The sequence below is a fragment of the Takifugu rubripes genome, chromosome 16 (assembly GCF_901000725.2).
Source record: "Takifugu rubripes chromosome 16, fTakRub1.2, whole genome shotgun sequence".
Classification (NCBI taxonomy): Eukaryota; Metazoa; Chordata; class Actinopteri; order Tetraodontiformes; family Tetraodontidae; genus Takifugu; species Takifugu rubripes.
The window spans coordinates 3,604,330-3,620,259 of record NC_042300.1 but is presented as its reverse complement, the minus strand read 5'-3'; the positions used below and the strand labels follow the sequence as shown (position 1 = coordinate 3,620,259).

General features: G+C 47.5%; 1 protein-coding gene across 2 annotated transcripts; it reads right to left on the bottom strand.

Moving 5' to 3' along the window:
* Positions 1 to 245: 245 nt before the first annotated feature.
* Positions 246 to 7,488, bottom strand: LOC105417514 (endothelin-1). 2 transcript variants are annotated; one of them, XM_011611777.2, is made up of 5 exons: positions 7,195 to 7,488; positions 3,149 to 3,308; positions 1,468 to 1,581; positions 1,073 to 1,202; positions 246 to 990 (listed from the first exon to the last, which is right to left on the bottom strand). In XM_011611777.2, exons 1-4 carry the CDS (start codon positions 7,253 to 7,255, stop codon positions 1,109 to 1,111), a joined length of 429 nt encoding a protein of 142 aa, XP_011610079.1. In that variant the 5' UTR covers positions 7,256 to 7,488; the 3' UTR covers positions 246 to 990; positions 1,073 to 1,108. The 2 variants fall into 2 exon arrangements, with proteins under 2 accessions (XP_011610079.1, XP_011610078.1); XM_011611776.2 differs by having other exon boundaries at positions 1,107 to 1,202; positions 7,195 to 7,486.
* Positions 7,489 to 15,930: the final 8,442 nt, after the last annotated feature.

Genomic DNA, 15,930 nt, shown 5'->3' with positions numbered 1-15,930 from the left:
AGGTCATTGTATCCAAGGTAGTTTTCTATGTCAACTGGACTGGGTTTCTTCTCTTGAAGACGTTTCACCTTCTATCCAGAACTGAAGAAGCCTTCTGGATAGAAGGCGAAACGTCATCAAGAGAAGAAACCCAGTCCAGTTGACATAGAAAACTACCTTGGACTTGAAGAGAAACAAAATAAAAATTAAAGTTGTGAAATAAAACACTAAGCCAACAATAACGCAATAAAACACACGCTGAGCTGTTCGGGTAATTAAAATATTTAATAAAATAAATACAATAAAATACACGTTGCTATACATCTGTGTGAGTGAAACTGAAGTGCGGTGTGAACAAGCTAAACGGGGATTTATTGCTGCATGAGACGATCCAAACCGTGACACATCTGATCTGGGCTGTAGACATTCAAAATATATCCAATGAGACTTTAAAACTGGAAAGTTTAAACTTACATAAATGATCACTTTTGGCGAACAACTGTGATTTTTCCATCAGCGCAGGTCAAAGTTAAAATAATATCTTAGATTCGTCATTACTTTTGTGAGTAAATTGCTTTTCGTGGCCAAACTGAGATTTTTGTTCCACCCAAACCTGTCTGGAGGAAATAAAGATCTGCTTTTATGGATCGACATGTTGATCGTCATCATCTTCATCAACCCAACAAGCTTGAGCTTCCGTTCTGCAGAGGAAGCGGGGATGCAGCTCCCTTCTTTGTTTAGGTCTCAGATTAGATGGTGGAGCATCAAATAAGTTCTAAAATCTTTTGTTTGTAGCAGATAAAGTACAGTGCTAAAGGTCTTTTTAATGTTGTGGAGCTAAACTTCAGTTTGAAGCATTAACTGTCTGCTTGTCTGAGGTAAACTCATCTCACGTCACATTTGTTCTCGTCTGTTGTGGAGTTACAGCTTCAGAGGTTTTCTTTTGTTTAGTGACTCAAATGTGGCCCAGCATCTTCGGTTCTGAGCTGAGCGACAGTGAACTGGAACATTCTGGAATTAAAAGAGCAAAAAGCTGTGACCAGGCCTCTGATGGGCTGCATCCTCAGGTGAACACCGTCCATCATGGCCCTACACGTTGCTCCTCTCCCTCGGCCTCAGCTCCTCACCTTCAGCTTGTCCCAGCTCCCTTTTCCCAGAATGCACCTCGGTACCTCCTCTTCCACCTGTCGGCCGTCCTCTTCTTCACCGCGTCGTTTTCTCCACTGAGAAGAAAAAGAATCGGATCCGGTTTGATCCAGTTTGATTGACCAATGTTTAAACTTTATTAATAAAGCACAATTTTAAGGTGTCCAAAGTGCTTTCCAGTAAAATAGGCACAATAAAAAAACAAACTATAAAGATAAAATACTAAATTACAAATGAGAATAACCCAATAAAACATAGGACAATAGTCTGTCGTCCCCAGGTAAGTGTGTGTGTGTGTGTGTGTGTGTGTGTGTGCGTGTGTGTGCGTGCGCATGTCCTCACTCTGACTGGAAGGAGCAGAAGCTCAAACACTTGGCGTCCTCGGTCTGTGTGCACAGGCAGCGGCTGAGGTTCCTCCTGAGTCGGACCGAACCAAAGCCATAAGGAACCAAGTGGCTGAACACAGGAATGTTTGAAATCAGGGTTTTTCGATTTCAGAAGTCGACAGTTTTTCAGTGAAGGATCTTTTTTAAGGCACATTTCAAAGTAACGGGCCCCCAGGGGCCACTGTCAGAGCCCCGTGTTGACTTTGTCTCGGCTTAACGTGATGAATTGTTTAAAGACCTCACTGAAAGGTGAAACATCTGGAACTTATCTGCCGATAAAATCTGACCACTGTGACACCAGCAGGCAGCAGTTGTTATTATATTTGCATTAAAATACATTTTAATTCAGAAGTTTGATTTCTGACCGATAAAATACTTTCAGTTCAGATTTTATTGCGAATGCTTTCAGCATTCAGGGGGTCCCACAGCATACAGGGGCCTGATGCGTTCAGGAACCCATATCATTTGGGGCCTGATGCGTTCAGGAACCCACAGCGTACGAGGGGTCTGATGCGTTCAGGAACCCATATCATTTGGGACCTGATGCGTTCAGGAACCCACAGCGTACGAGGGGTCTGATGCGTTCAGGAACCCACAGCGTACGAGGGACCTGATGCGTTCAGGAACCCACAGTGTATCAGGGGCCTTATGCGTTCAAGAACCCACACGGTTCAGGCGCCTGACGCGTTCAAGAACCTACAGGGTTCAGGGGCCTGATGCGTTCAGGAACCCACAGGGTTCAGGGGCCTGATGCGTTCAAGAACCCACAGGGTTCAGGGGCCTGATGCGTTCAAGAACCTACAGGGTTCAGGGGCCTTATGCGTTCAGGAACCCACAGTGTACGAGGGGCATGATGCGTTCAGGAACCCACAGTGTACCAGGGGCCTTATGCGTTCAAGAACCCACAGCCTACGAGGGGCATGATGCGTTCAGGAACCCACAGTGTACCAGGGGCCTTATGCGTTCAAGAACCCACAGTGTACGAGGGACCAGATGCGTTCAGGAACCCACAGCATTTAGGCACCCGCTGCGTTGTTGCTGCGGTTGGTGCTGATGGCGGGAAGCAGTTTTTACGATGGAGGCAGGACCAGACTGCTAACTTTAGACTAAACCAACAATCTGGAGGTAGGTGAGACACTTCCAGAACCACAGGAGATATTTTTAGTTCATGCCTGGAACCAATTTCAGAATCACCCCCAAGTTTCCAGATTTAGCAGAAATATCTGTGATCATGAAGAAACGTTGACGAGGTGTTCAGGAACAGATTTTGGTCCTGGTGAATATTTAATAACAGAAGTTCATGTGGGTTCGTCTTCCTGGTTGGATCCAGCAGAACTAGACTCAGATTCTGTGGGGAACCACAGTCATTCTGGCTTTTTTAAAGGGTTAAAAGAGGAATTTGCAGCAAAGGTGGCAGAAATTACCCCTCGTTAGGAAAGGTGCTCTTTCTTATTAGCGCCACCACAAACCAAAATAACCCAAACCCAGTTAAAACCCGGGTATGCTAACTGGGCTCCTTCATTGTGAATGAAGGTGCAAGCAGGAAGTCCTGAATCAGAAAATCAAAGAAAAGCTTTTCGCTCTATTTCTCGTTCGTGCTTTTTCCTGTAAACGCAGGTTTTTGGGGGGGGACAAACCTCGGCGTGTTGACCCAGACGATGCCGATGTGGCAGAAGAAAATACACTCTTTGTCCTTCTGGTTTTCACAGGAGCAGCGCTTCTCTCGCCGCTGGCCCACGTGGGCCAGCTCTGGTCGGTCGTCCCTCGCTGTGGGACTCATGATGGAGACGCAGGGGGCTGGAGACAGAAGAAGAAACATTTATTTAAAACAATAAAAACACGCCAAAGGGGCGAAGCCTGGGAGGCAAACTGCAACCACCACCAGGGGGCAGCGTTGGTGCTGCGATTCATGCAGTCTGGTGACTTCCTGATCTGAACCTGGTTTTTGACCTCACGTGCTTCAGCCGAACCTGTGGATGGCTGAACAACCATGCTAACGCGCCACAGCTGAACAACCATGCTAACGCGCCACAGCTGAACAACCATGCTAACGCGCCACAGCTGAACACGCATGAATATGAGTGAGATCTTAACGCTTCACCCGTGGAACTAACGCAACACGACTCCTCTGATGTGATCCTGGAAATTCACTCGTGGAAGCATTTGTCGAAGCTGAAGCCAGGAGAGCATTGTGGACCCTCAAACAACGTTTGACAGGTTGCTTCTGTGTTTGGAGGCGACGAGACCGCGAAGAGCTCAGCTGTTCTGGATCAATTATGTACGATAATTGTTCATCTGGCCTGGAGAACTGATCCACTAGAGAAGGTTGACGGTCCCAGGCTGGATCTGACCTGTGACCTTTGTCGGACACAGACTCCCCGAGTGCCTGACATCCACAACTGGGACTATGATGCATGACCAGGTGATGACTGACGTCCTGCTGCAGGTCTGGAAGGAGGTCCCTCAGGAGAACAAACATCATCTCACTGACAGCAGGTCCAGATGTTGAAGGGAGTCCTCCTCCTGAGGAAATTCTTACGAGTGTAATCAAGCTGGTCCCAGAATGTACGAATGTTTGAGACCGAGTCGGAGGTGTGAATGTGGATGGAGCTCGACACACAACCCTGTGGTGCTCCGGTGTTCACGGGGGGACAGGAGGTATGAAGATCCATAATCCACAGACAGGCGAGTCCAGAGCGTCCAGAGATGAGAGTGAAAAATATCAGACCCAAACTGAAACACACCACAGAGAACTTGGCACAAAATGGACCGCTCAGATGCCAAAAACAGGTTTTTACGGCAATATTCCAACTTCTTGACTCCCAGAATTCCTTGGATTTGCTTTATGTTGATACGTACACACACACACACGCACACACTGACACACACACACTGACACACACACACACACACACGCACGCACACACTGACACACACTGACACACACTGACACACACACAATACACACACTGACACACACACACACACACACACACACACGCACGCACACACATACACACACTGACACACACTGACACACACACACACGATGGAGGTGACTCTGGGTGCCAGAAGAGCCAAAGAAGAGCTGACGTCCATGTTTGGAGACTCCGGCTCAGGCCTGATCGGTTGTCCTGGACCAGTTGAGGAACGCTGAGCTGCTGTTTGGGTTGGTCCGTGTCAGCGAGCAGGTAGATCCAGACTGTTCCGTGAGATCTTCTGCTGACCTCTGAGGGAGAAGGTCACCGCCAGAGGAGTCATCTGCTAAATGTTAACCTAAAATAATCGATAATTAATTCCTGCGCGGTCAGGAACCGGATCAGGGAGTCGCTCCGGTTGGGAGTTCTGCAGAATCCTGCCTCCCTCACGTGTGTTTTCCCAACACGCACCTTAACCCCGGAGGCCCGCTCATGTTACCGTCACGACAGGATTTAAGATCCTGAACGGGTCCAGTTCTGATTTGTGGGTCCAGTTCTTGTGTAGTTGGTCGAGACGTCAGCGCAGGACAAGACAAACACATCGGGAGCGTGACAGAACGGAGAAGTTCACCTTCAACATGTCACAGGTCACGCGCTTGGCCACACCCACATCCCAACGGCCCTGCCTGGTCCTGATGGGATCCAGAACAGGAGGACCGTTTCCTCAAACTCTACTTTTGTTGGTTGTTTGAGTTCCCTGTGACGTCCTGAGCGTCTCGGTGGCGCTCCAACTCAAAAACACATTAATCCGAGCTGGAGTTTGTTTTTAATTCTTTTTTTCACAGCAGCAGACCAGATCCAGCCGGAATTCTCGTGCTTATGCTAATCCCAAACTGTAGCGCTAACCATCGCCCCGATGAGGAGGAGCGGGAAACTGGTCAAACCAAACTGGGGACGATGAAGAGTTTCACCATACAAACAAGGAGTAAATCTGAGCAGGCTCAAATCGCCGTTCAAGAACCGTTTTCAATCATTTCTCAGATTCCGGTGGGGTTTGTTGAATTTCAGCGCCTCAGCAGCCAAGCTAGGGCTCTCTGGGACTGGGGGACATCACAGACAGCTCAGGAAACTTTCTCAATAATAATTCCCTTAAAGGTTTTTTCAATACTTCAGCTTGGAAGCTTACAAACACATTCCGTCCCTGCTAGCCAACGAAGGTCCGAGCTAGCTAATACCTCCCACAGCTAGCTGGCAGTCTGTCACATACAGTTATGCAAATTCAGAGCCGTGAAAAGAGCGGCGAGAAAGTGGATTCATCACTGTTGGATCACAATTTCATCTTTTAAAGACTTTGTGACACAGGGGGAAAAGCCAAAAAATGGTTGGAAACAAGGATATTTAATAACTGACAGCGCTGCTCAGATAGGTCAGAAAAATGAGGTGATGCTTCTTAAGGTTTCATGAGGTGCAGGCGTGGTTGCTTTGATCTCCAGGGGACGAAGTGCTTTGATGTCTGTTGTTTAAAGAAGAGGATGAGATCGAGAAAACAGGCATGTTTGTAGCCACATTTCCAGCCCAGTGAGCCGTTCCTGTAATTCCACAGGCTATTAGCTTTTATTTGGGGTTGTTTGGGGAAAGATAATGTGATGTTGTCTTCAGCGCGAGCGCTAATAGTCTTCAGATGTGAGACTGGGACTGGACGACATAAAATGAAGAATGACTCCTGTTAGCTCAGACGGATTAGCCACGAAAAGAGATCGCAAATTTCCGAACTTCTGCAATCACAACATGCAGATACTTTTCACCAACAGTTTGAATGTGCTTAGTAGTCCTGAACTGGTCCTGTACTGGTACTGTACTGGACTGTACTGGTACTGTACTGGTCCTGAACTGGTCCTGTACTGGACTGGACTGGTCCTGAACTGGTCCTGTACTGGAACTGTACTGGTACTGTACTGGACTGTACTGGTACTGTACTGGTACTGTACTGGTACTGTACTGGTCCTGTACTGGTCTTGTACTGGACTGTACTGGTCCTGTACTGGGTGTGGTCTAATAAAGAGGCCTAAGAGAGGAAGAGGAGGAGGAGCAGAAGGAAAATAACGCAGTTTTAGTCATGAAAATGTTTGGATCTTCTCTCTTTTTGGACACATGTGGGTTTTGGACTGGTGAAAGTGGGAGAACTGGCAGGCTAAATTCTGCCAGTAGGGGGCACTAAACGCAGGTGGGATTACTGGGGGAAACAGAACCGAAACAGTTTCCCCTAATAACCAAAGGATCAAAACTCACAGTTGATGCAGCCTGATGAAAAATGTCCCATTGCTGTTAATTTGTCCTATTTTTGGATAAAGAATGTTGGAAATGATCAAAGCGCAGTTTAATCAACCTTATTAAGGAAAAACATGTGAAACCGACCAGGACCAAACTAAACTAAAAGTTGGACAGATAATTCAATTTTAAGGGACATTAAAACCAACATAACCCCCAACTTGTGTGCATGTGTGCGTGTGTGTGCGTGCGTATGTGCATGTGTGCGTGTGTGTGCCAGCCATGACTTTTAATCCTCTCCTGACTTTTCACCTGATCGACTAATTGATTGATTAGGAAATAAATGTTGAAATAAAAAAAACCCCACATTTTCGTTATTTGATATTGACTTTTTCTTTTACATGTCGCTATTCAAATACATTTCTAACTCGTTTCGTTATGAAACCTTTTTAAATCTAGATGTAATCCGCCTGTACCGGCAGTTCTAGTCGGATTACCTTGATGCAGATGGATTAACAAGAGAGTCGCGGCGAGGAAGCAAACGTAGTTGGCGTCCATCCTGGCGTCCTGGTGAGCGGTTCGAAAGTCAAAAACTCTTTGGCTGCGATCCGGATGAGCTCAGCAGCTCATGGTCCAGGCCGGCAGGTGCAGAGTCGGTGTCCGGGGAGAGTGCGCCGAGCGCGGCTGGAGAACGCGGTGAGCAGCGCAGAGCGAGGGCGGAGCCAGCGGAGGAGGACACGGGGGGACACCGCATCACGCCTCCTCCGCTACAAACTAAACCCTGGCAAACCTTCACCACCTTCCGGTCTGACTCTGAAGAGGGTTTTGGTCATTATTATAATTGTTGATATATAATAATCGGCCACGTGCACCGGTGGTGGAGTACTGTCCCGGTGCTGCTGGTTCCAGATTCGTCTCCGGAATTTCCGTTTGGGGCGTCTGACACAAAGTACTGAGATCTGCCAAAACATGTGTGAAAGACAGGAAACGTTCCTCAGAGGTCACCTGCTGGAGGGGACGCTGCTGTGGAACCGGAGGCCTCGTGTCGGATCCTCTGGTGCAGCGAGACTCAGGAGATGTTGTCCTGTTTACATTAGTCGCACAGCCCAGTCGGACCCTGCAGAGACCTCACAAGAACAGCTGAACCATCTGGTCTTTATAAAATAGGACCTGGAGGAAGACGGGAATGTTTGCTGATATCAGGGAGGCCCAGAATGGAAGGACTGCCCTGACCCAGATGTCCCGTCTGAACCAGTACAAAAAACTCCTGAAAGATGAGAGTCCAGTTGGATCCCAGTGCTGAAGGAACCTGGATGGAGATCCTTCATCAGCTTCCCCCAATAGACCTAAGCAATTATTCCCTAATCAATTAGTCGATGCAATTAGGTGAAAAGTCAACGGAGGATTAAAAGTCAAGTTCACACATAAACACACGCACACACACACACACACACACACACACACACACACACACACGAATGAATGGAGAAATAGTGGAAGAAAAGAGGAAATGATGGTTGAGCTGGGGCTCCACCAGGAGACCCTCCAGGAGCAGCAGAGGTTCCCTTTCACAGGAACAAGGCTGGTTTTAGAAGTTCCACAGGGAACATCTGCTGCAGAGTGCATGCTGGGAAATTAGGAAACACGTGGCAACTGAGACTTAATCCCATAACATCTATAATGGATGGGCATGGACGGAGGACATAAAAAAGGAAAAGAAAACCTATCCTGCTGATCCCCAGAAATATAGCAAGGCTGTTGTAATGTTGGGGAGGGTGAGGAGAACGCTGGCAATGAGACAGTGAAGGCGCTCCGACCTTCCACACTTTGGCATCTTGTGCTTTGATCTGTCCTTTGATCTCATCCATCTGGTTCTTCTCTGGATCCAAAGTTGGACGGGAACTGAAGTTTTCACAGACATCAAATTTAACATTGAAGCACAAGCTACAGATTCGAGGTGAAATGTTGCTGCTGAGTTATGGAAAAGCCTTGAACGTTAAATAACGGGGGGGATGTTGGAACCTGGATGGAATCTGGAGTCAGGCGATGAGCGACGCTCCGTCGAGGGGGCAGAAACACATCTGACTGGGAAAAGGAACCCACAGAAGCACAGACGGAGGTCAGACAAGACGAGGAGAGGCAGGTTTGCGGAGGAAGATCCATTCATCGTATCCATGGCGATGGGCCGGGCACACAGGAAGCTGTGTGAACACTGGCAGGTTCGGCAGCGGACGAGGGAATTGGACACCGTCAAGTGGTTGAGACGCTCCAAATCTGTGGAATGCATGACTGCTGAATTATAGAATGTGAGCTCATGAAAACAGACTGCCCCCCCCCCACACACACACACACACACGCACACACACACACACTGCTAAAGGGGACGTGGAGCAGATTTTACAGTTACACGTATTGACTTGTTGGAAGTCAAACCTCAATTTGTACTCAGGCTCGTAGTCCCAATTTTCCTCCACCTCTTCAAAATGATTTTCAACAACTGTTGCTATGGCTACAGTTGGGATTAAGCTAATTGTTCTCATCTTGTACCATCAACAAAGTCAACTGAAGAGGTTGAACAGGTTGACCATTTTAACTGACCTGTTCCTCGACCAGGTGCCTCATGACCAACGTTCTAGCACTCAGTCCCAAACTGACAAAAGAACCCTGACTGGACCTGTTGACATGTTTGTGTTTTATTTGGTCGTCACCCTCTTTGTGGTGCTTTCTCACGTTATGAGCACTAAAAAGGTCTTTGATCGCCTGGTAAAGTGTCTGAAGAAGATGGTGTCTTGTTCACATTAGTCACTCAGTCCAGTGAGACATTGCAGAGACCTCACAAGGACAGCAAAACCATCTGGTGTTTTTAAAGGTGTCATGATAGGACCCAAAGGAAGAAAAGCAAATGCTAACGGATGTCAGGAGGTCCAGACAGGAATGACTGACTGGCTGCCAGAAGGCCTCCTTTGGACCTACACAATCTGTCTGAACCTGGATTTGATCCCAACACTGAATCAACCTGAGCAGATTCCTGCATCATGAAACCATCACCACTTCCTCCATGATGAACTGATGTCAACACTCCCTACACCTGCTAGCTGGTTTACACGTCAGGTTTGAGTCTTAACAGAAACTTCCTCCAACATCCCTTAGAAGACGCAAGTGACCAGAAGCCCACAACAAACCCGTTAAATCATCAGGAGGACCAGACCAGGTCAGGTGGAGCACACAATCTAATTTCTCTTTGTCAGACTTGGACGACCAGATGACGTGTTTGGAAGTGGAGTTACTTAATCATTTAACGTAGCAGGTCAGGTCTATGCAGATCATCACGGCCACCTAATTGGCTGTAGCCCATCACTCTGACTGACACGCCCCCCCAAGTTTACCAGTCCTGACGGCTCAGACCTGGAGTTGGTCAGCTCATACAAAGACCTGGGTCACTGGTTGGACCACTCCGGGTCACTGGTTGGACCACTCGGGGTCTCTGGTTAGACCACTCGGGGTCTCTGGTTGGACCACTCCGGGTCTCTGGTTGGACCACTCGGGGTCTCTGGTTGGACCACTCCGGGTCTCTGGTTGGACCACTCGGGGTCTCTGGTTGGACCACTCCGGATCTCTGGTTGTACCACTCGGGGTCTGTGGTTTCTCTGAAGTTTCACATTAATAACCAGTTAAGGCCAGACTGGGGTTTCTCCACCATGATAAGGCCAAACACAGTCTGAAGACGATCATGTTCTATATCCTTGATTATGGTTACGTCATCTATGAAATATCCTCCAAACGTGCCCTTAGACTGGATATTCTCCACCATTCAGCCATCTGCTTTGCCCTTGGTCCCAGGCAGGAACTCCCTTAAACTTCCATCTTCATCACTTCAGGTGTTTAAACACAAACTGCCACTTTTGTTGACTGTTGGACGTGTTGGTTTCCTTTCTGGTCTCATTAATTTTGACTCCCCAGGAACCAGGACCTGACCCCAGCAAAGCAGCTATCAATTGACTTAACTAAAGGGAGCCCAGTGATGGAGGGGATCCTGGGGGGATCCAGGGGGATCCAGGGACGGACCCTGATTGACTCAGGCCTCCGTCTTGCTGCAGTTCTACTGCGGAGTAAACTCTTTTCACAATATTTTCTTGTCTGCAGTATTTGGGGACATGTTTGTGCTTCTGGAGCCGCCAGAAGACAATTGGGTTAAATCTGATTTTTCTAGATTGGTGGAAGTATCTGGAGGGGAAGAACTTGTGCAGTTGAGCAGACGCTGTCACTGGACTCCAAATCAACTCGACCAAATCAGCAAATATTGTTGACGTTACGTCAGGCTGATGTGGAACCCTTTACATGCAACAGTAAAGTCACGTTTGCCTATTTAGGGAGACATTTAAATCCAAATTACCTTCTGTCAGTTACATTGTTGTCATCTTTAAAGGTCCAATTATTTTTGCTTTTTATTGAACAGTCATTGTTGATGTATCATTAGTAAAATAATTCCAAATAAAATATCTGGCTTCTTACTTTTAGGGCTCAAATATTTGGTGTTTTTATAGATTCTTCTTGTCTTGATAAAATCTGTGCAAATAAACAAACAAACTACCGTATTTTCACGACCATAAGGCGCACTGTATTAAAAGGCGCAGTCTCAGTTATGGGTGCTAGTTCTGTATTTAAAACATCCATAAGGCGCACCGTATTATTAGTCGCATGCTGAAACATGCAGTAAAAATGACAACGGAAGTAAAACGATGAGTTTCGACACATTTATTGAACAAAATATTCATTCTTCCGCCACAAAACCATCAAAGTTTTCATCTTCTGTATCTAAATTAAACAGCTGCACTATTTCAATGTCCAACATCCCGAATTCCTCTTCTTAATCATCTGAATCAGACTCACCGACCGGTTCCGGTTCAGCGTTGATTTTGTGAAAGCTCTTACAATACATGAAGACGGTATCATAGCCCATGCGTCTACAATCCACCCGCATATGGTGGCATAACTTGCCCGCCGCTGCCTCATAGTCTTTGTGAAGGAGTGTTCGCCTTCCGTCATCCAGCGCTCTGTCCGCTTCTGTGGCAGCCGAGAACCGCGGTGAACGACAACTTCTCGTGCCCCGTTGTGCGTATCGCCACGGTTATCTTGTCGCGGTGTAGGTGCGGAAGATTGCCACCCAGTCCTGGTAATCCGCGGGCAGCCGCTGCGCAACAGTTGCCCTCGCGCGTATGGAGAGATGCCGCCTCCTCATAAAGCGAAAACACTAAGATTGTTCGATTGCCATTTTCAGCCGCATATTCGATGGCCTGCAGTTTAAAGTAAGCCTCATTCATACGCGTCTCCCTTGACCGGCGCCATTTTAGGGGATCCTTACACGTAGATGTGTCGCTAATCGATGGGCGGAGCGTTTACCGTAGTGCACCCACCAAAGGTGCACAGCAGATTTTGGAACTCAGTCCACACACAAGGCGCTCCATATTATAAGGCGCACCGTCGATTTTTGAGAAAATCTCAGTGTTTTAGGTGCGCCTTATAGTCGTGAAAATACGGTATATATTCACTGATGACCTCTTCTTTTATCTTTAAGGCTCCTAACGCTATATGTTGCAGAAATACTTTTCTAATAAAGTAGGGAAGCACTGGCAAGTATGCTCAGTCCTCCATAAATCCAACCAAATTTACTGTCCAGTCTGGACCAGCGTTCCTGAGCCCCTCTGATGAAAACGTGAAATCTTTTACTTCACATATGATAAACAAAACCACCTCTCATTCATTCATGAAAACCTGTAGGAAACAGATCTCATAGATGCATACAAGAGCAGTTCGGCATGGATCACCAGGTGTTCCAGGTGACATGGAGGTCCAGGGACTCAGGTCTCCTCACTGAAGGTCCTCACAGCCTTTTCTCACCCAGCAGCGTGCAGATCACATCTGCAACACATGTTAGCAAAAATTCAAAACAGATCTGCGGTCGTCTCGTTCCATCTGGACTTTTGTAATTAGCCTCAAGCATTCGAATGATCCCGTGCTGATCCAGGAAGTGCTCCTTCCCGTTTTCTGGCTACTGGTGTTTTGAGGCGAGGGGATTCCGCCGGAGAAGCCACCACATCACACGATGGCTGCTGGTCTGAAGTCACAATCCCACAAAAACAGACTTCCCCAAACAAGAGCGACAAGCAGCTGCTGGGACCTCCATTTAAAGTGTGCTGTTATTGTGTAAATAACTTTGATGTTAGACATCTGTATTTAAGCTATTTCAGACTAAATTGAAAGTATTTTGTTCCTCCATCATCCCCATAGCACCTTGTTTGTTGTCGAGGTCGACACGTGTGTTTGTTCCATGAGGAAGGTTCACAGCTGAACTCCAAAAGCTGCATTCTAATGTCTGCTAAAGCTAAAGGAAGCTGCTAACCAAAGGGGTGCACAGCAGCACCGTGCAAGAGTTGAACTGAAAAGTTTTACCAGATCTTTGTCCCGTAGACTTCCGTCACCTCCCGTGGCCCCTCGGCCTCAGCTCCACGTGGATCCGCTTCCTTCCGACCACAGGTTTTAGGTTTTATGAGTGTGGCGTTCTCTGAACCTCACCCTTCCTCCCTCTTTTATGGCACCTCAGTGTCGGTTTGAACACTGACACAGAGGAGTTGAAAATAAAGAACACAGAGGGAAAAGCAGGGGTGTCACATGACCGTCTGATCCCGACATCACCTGTTTGACCATCAGCTTGAAAAGCTGAGCTCTCTGTCTTGGGAGGAGAGAGGATTCTACACATCAAAGGAACAACCCAGAATTCTTAGCCAGTGTTACAGATCAAAGGTTTTGGACAGTTAATTTTCATTTGCATCTGTTTTTCTCTCTTCTCATCTTCTTTTCTTTTGTCTTTACGAAGTCTTTATGTGTCTTCCTTCCAGCATCGGTCAGGCAGCTGCCATCCACAGATGCTCCGCTCTTGCACATTGTTCTCCTATCAGGTCATATCATCGGGTTCACAGGTTCTCTCACTGAATTATGCTGTTTCTGGGGGCTGAAGGATCTTTGAAAGTTTTGATGAGAGGCAGCAAAAAACTGGTCGGTAACTTCACTTATACATCCTGAACATTGGCAGGCCTGATCACGCTAGGATATCGAATGGCTGCTCAGACCAACAAACCTTAAATCTGACATTTATTATGCAAAGATGGAAAATCTTCATTCCTAATGTAGAGAAGCCACATGGCATTGATCTGCAACCCGTCAACCTAAGTCCAGACAAACCAGGCAAACATTCACTGTCAGGGTTCTGAGCTAGGCTAATTAGCTTTAGGCTTCAAATTAGGAGATGAAGCAGCTGGTCAGAAGTTAGGGAGATGTCGGAGGCTCCAGTCAGGATATTTCAGATCTTCTCTGTGAATTTGCTTAGTGATTTCCCTCTGAAGGAAATGAAACTTTTGTCATGTGACCCTGACGGCTCCGGACCTCTGTGAGATGGCACCGGTTTGATCAACCTCAACTACCCACATTGGTCCATGATTCATCGGATCAAAAGGGGTCCAGACAAATATCCCGTCTGTAATCCCAATCCTTTATTAAAGATTAGGAACTCCGCTCTTACAATTTGGGGATTTTGGGGGATCCACAGTCAGGGTGAAGAGTTCAGCTGATTTTATTCTGGTTGAGAGCAGAAGAGTAACGGCTGCTGATGATCCCAGACTGATGCTTCCTCGATGATTGTTTTTTTTGGGATTTGTTTTAGGAGACGTGAAGGCAGGATGAAGCTGATCAAACTGTGGGAAGAACAACCTGAGGAGGAATGTTACACGTCTGTTCAAGCTCTGGATGGAAATAGAAGAGTAATTTACAACTTTTTGGAACTGCTGCTTCCAAAAAACATCATCTCAGACATCTGTTCTCACTGACCTAAGATCAGATGAGCCTCCATCCTCAGGATAGCTGATCCAGAGGAAGAAAAGGAAGTATGCAGGCTCTATAAACCAGTTATTCATGTCCTAAGATGTAGGCATGAGTGGCAGGACCATCTACCCCCTCTGCACCAGTATAACCAGTTATCTCCCCATTTGTCCAGATATAACTAGACCACCTACCCTCTCTCCCAGTAAAACCAGTCTAACTACCACCTCTGCACCAGTATAACCAGTTATCTCCCCCTTTGTCCGGGTGTAACTAGACCACCCACCCCCTCTCTGAAGCAAGAAGTCCAGGTGTGGCTTAGACGTGCAGTGGTGATCTGGACATCCCCTAATACAGAATTATGACAGTACCTACCCCTCAAAGGGTCCCCCCAGTCAACCAGGAACCAGCCAACGGACATCCAGGATGTGTCAGACAGTGCACGCTGTCGAAAATTCATTTGGAGAGGACGGTCCATTGAGGACAGCCACACCCTTTGGCCTGGCCAATAGGATGGAGTTGGAGTTCTGCACCAATTGGCCTGCCTCTGAGCCTGGCGTGACTTCTGCAGCGCCATTGATTAGCCTTCACACAAGGCCCCACCCCCTCGTCCTCCTTGAAATCAAATAAAGGAGGCTGATATCCAAGGCAGGCCATAAAAGGGACATCCTGCTGGAGGCTGACACCAGTGAATCGTGAGTGTAGTCCAGTTAGGGCAGAAAAAATCTGCTCACTCCCGGTGGACTCGGTTCAGTCAACTGCGCCTTTCAGACCTTCTTCTTGACCAGTGAAGAGGCAGCACCAGCAATACAGAAAGAAGGCAGGATGAGACCAGGTTCTGGACAGGAAGGGTTGGGAGAGAACTGACAGGACAAGCCTGGTTGGTAGGTGAGGGTGAGGCTGGGTCTCCAGTCCTGAAAGGCCAGAACAACAGCGAGAAGTTCTTGATTTCCCACGTGGTAATTTACCTCGGCCGGTGCCAGTCACCGATTGAACAAGACACAGGTGAGAAAGAAAGGCACTGACCCCAATGACAGGGGCATCTAGCTCCATAATGAACTGCGACTGGGATCAGGATGGGACAGGATGGGGGCGGGGGTGAACCGGGACTTCAGACATCTGAATGCTGCTTCGACCTTCTCAGACCAGGCTTGAGAGTGGATGTCAGACTGGTAGGAGGGGATATCACCTTGCAGTAGTCTTGGAGGCAGTTTGCAAAGTCACGGAAACACTGAAGCTGCTTCCGGGAGGAAGAAGTGGGCCAGAGACAGTTTTCCCTGCTGAATGATGAAGCCGAGACAAGGGACTGATGAGGTCTGAGCTTGTTCTCTAGCAATTGTTGGAGAACCAGTCGGAACTGG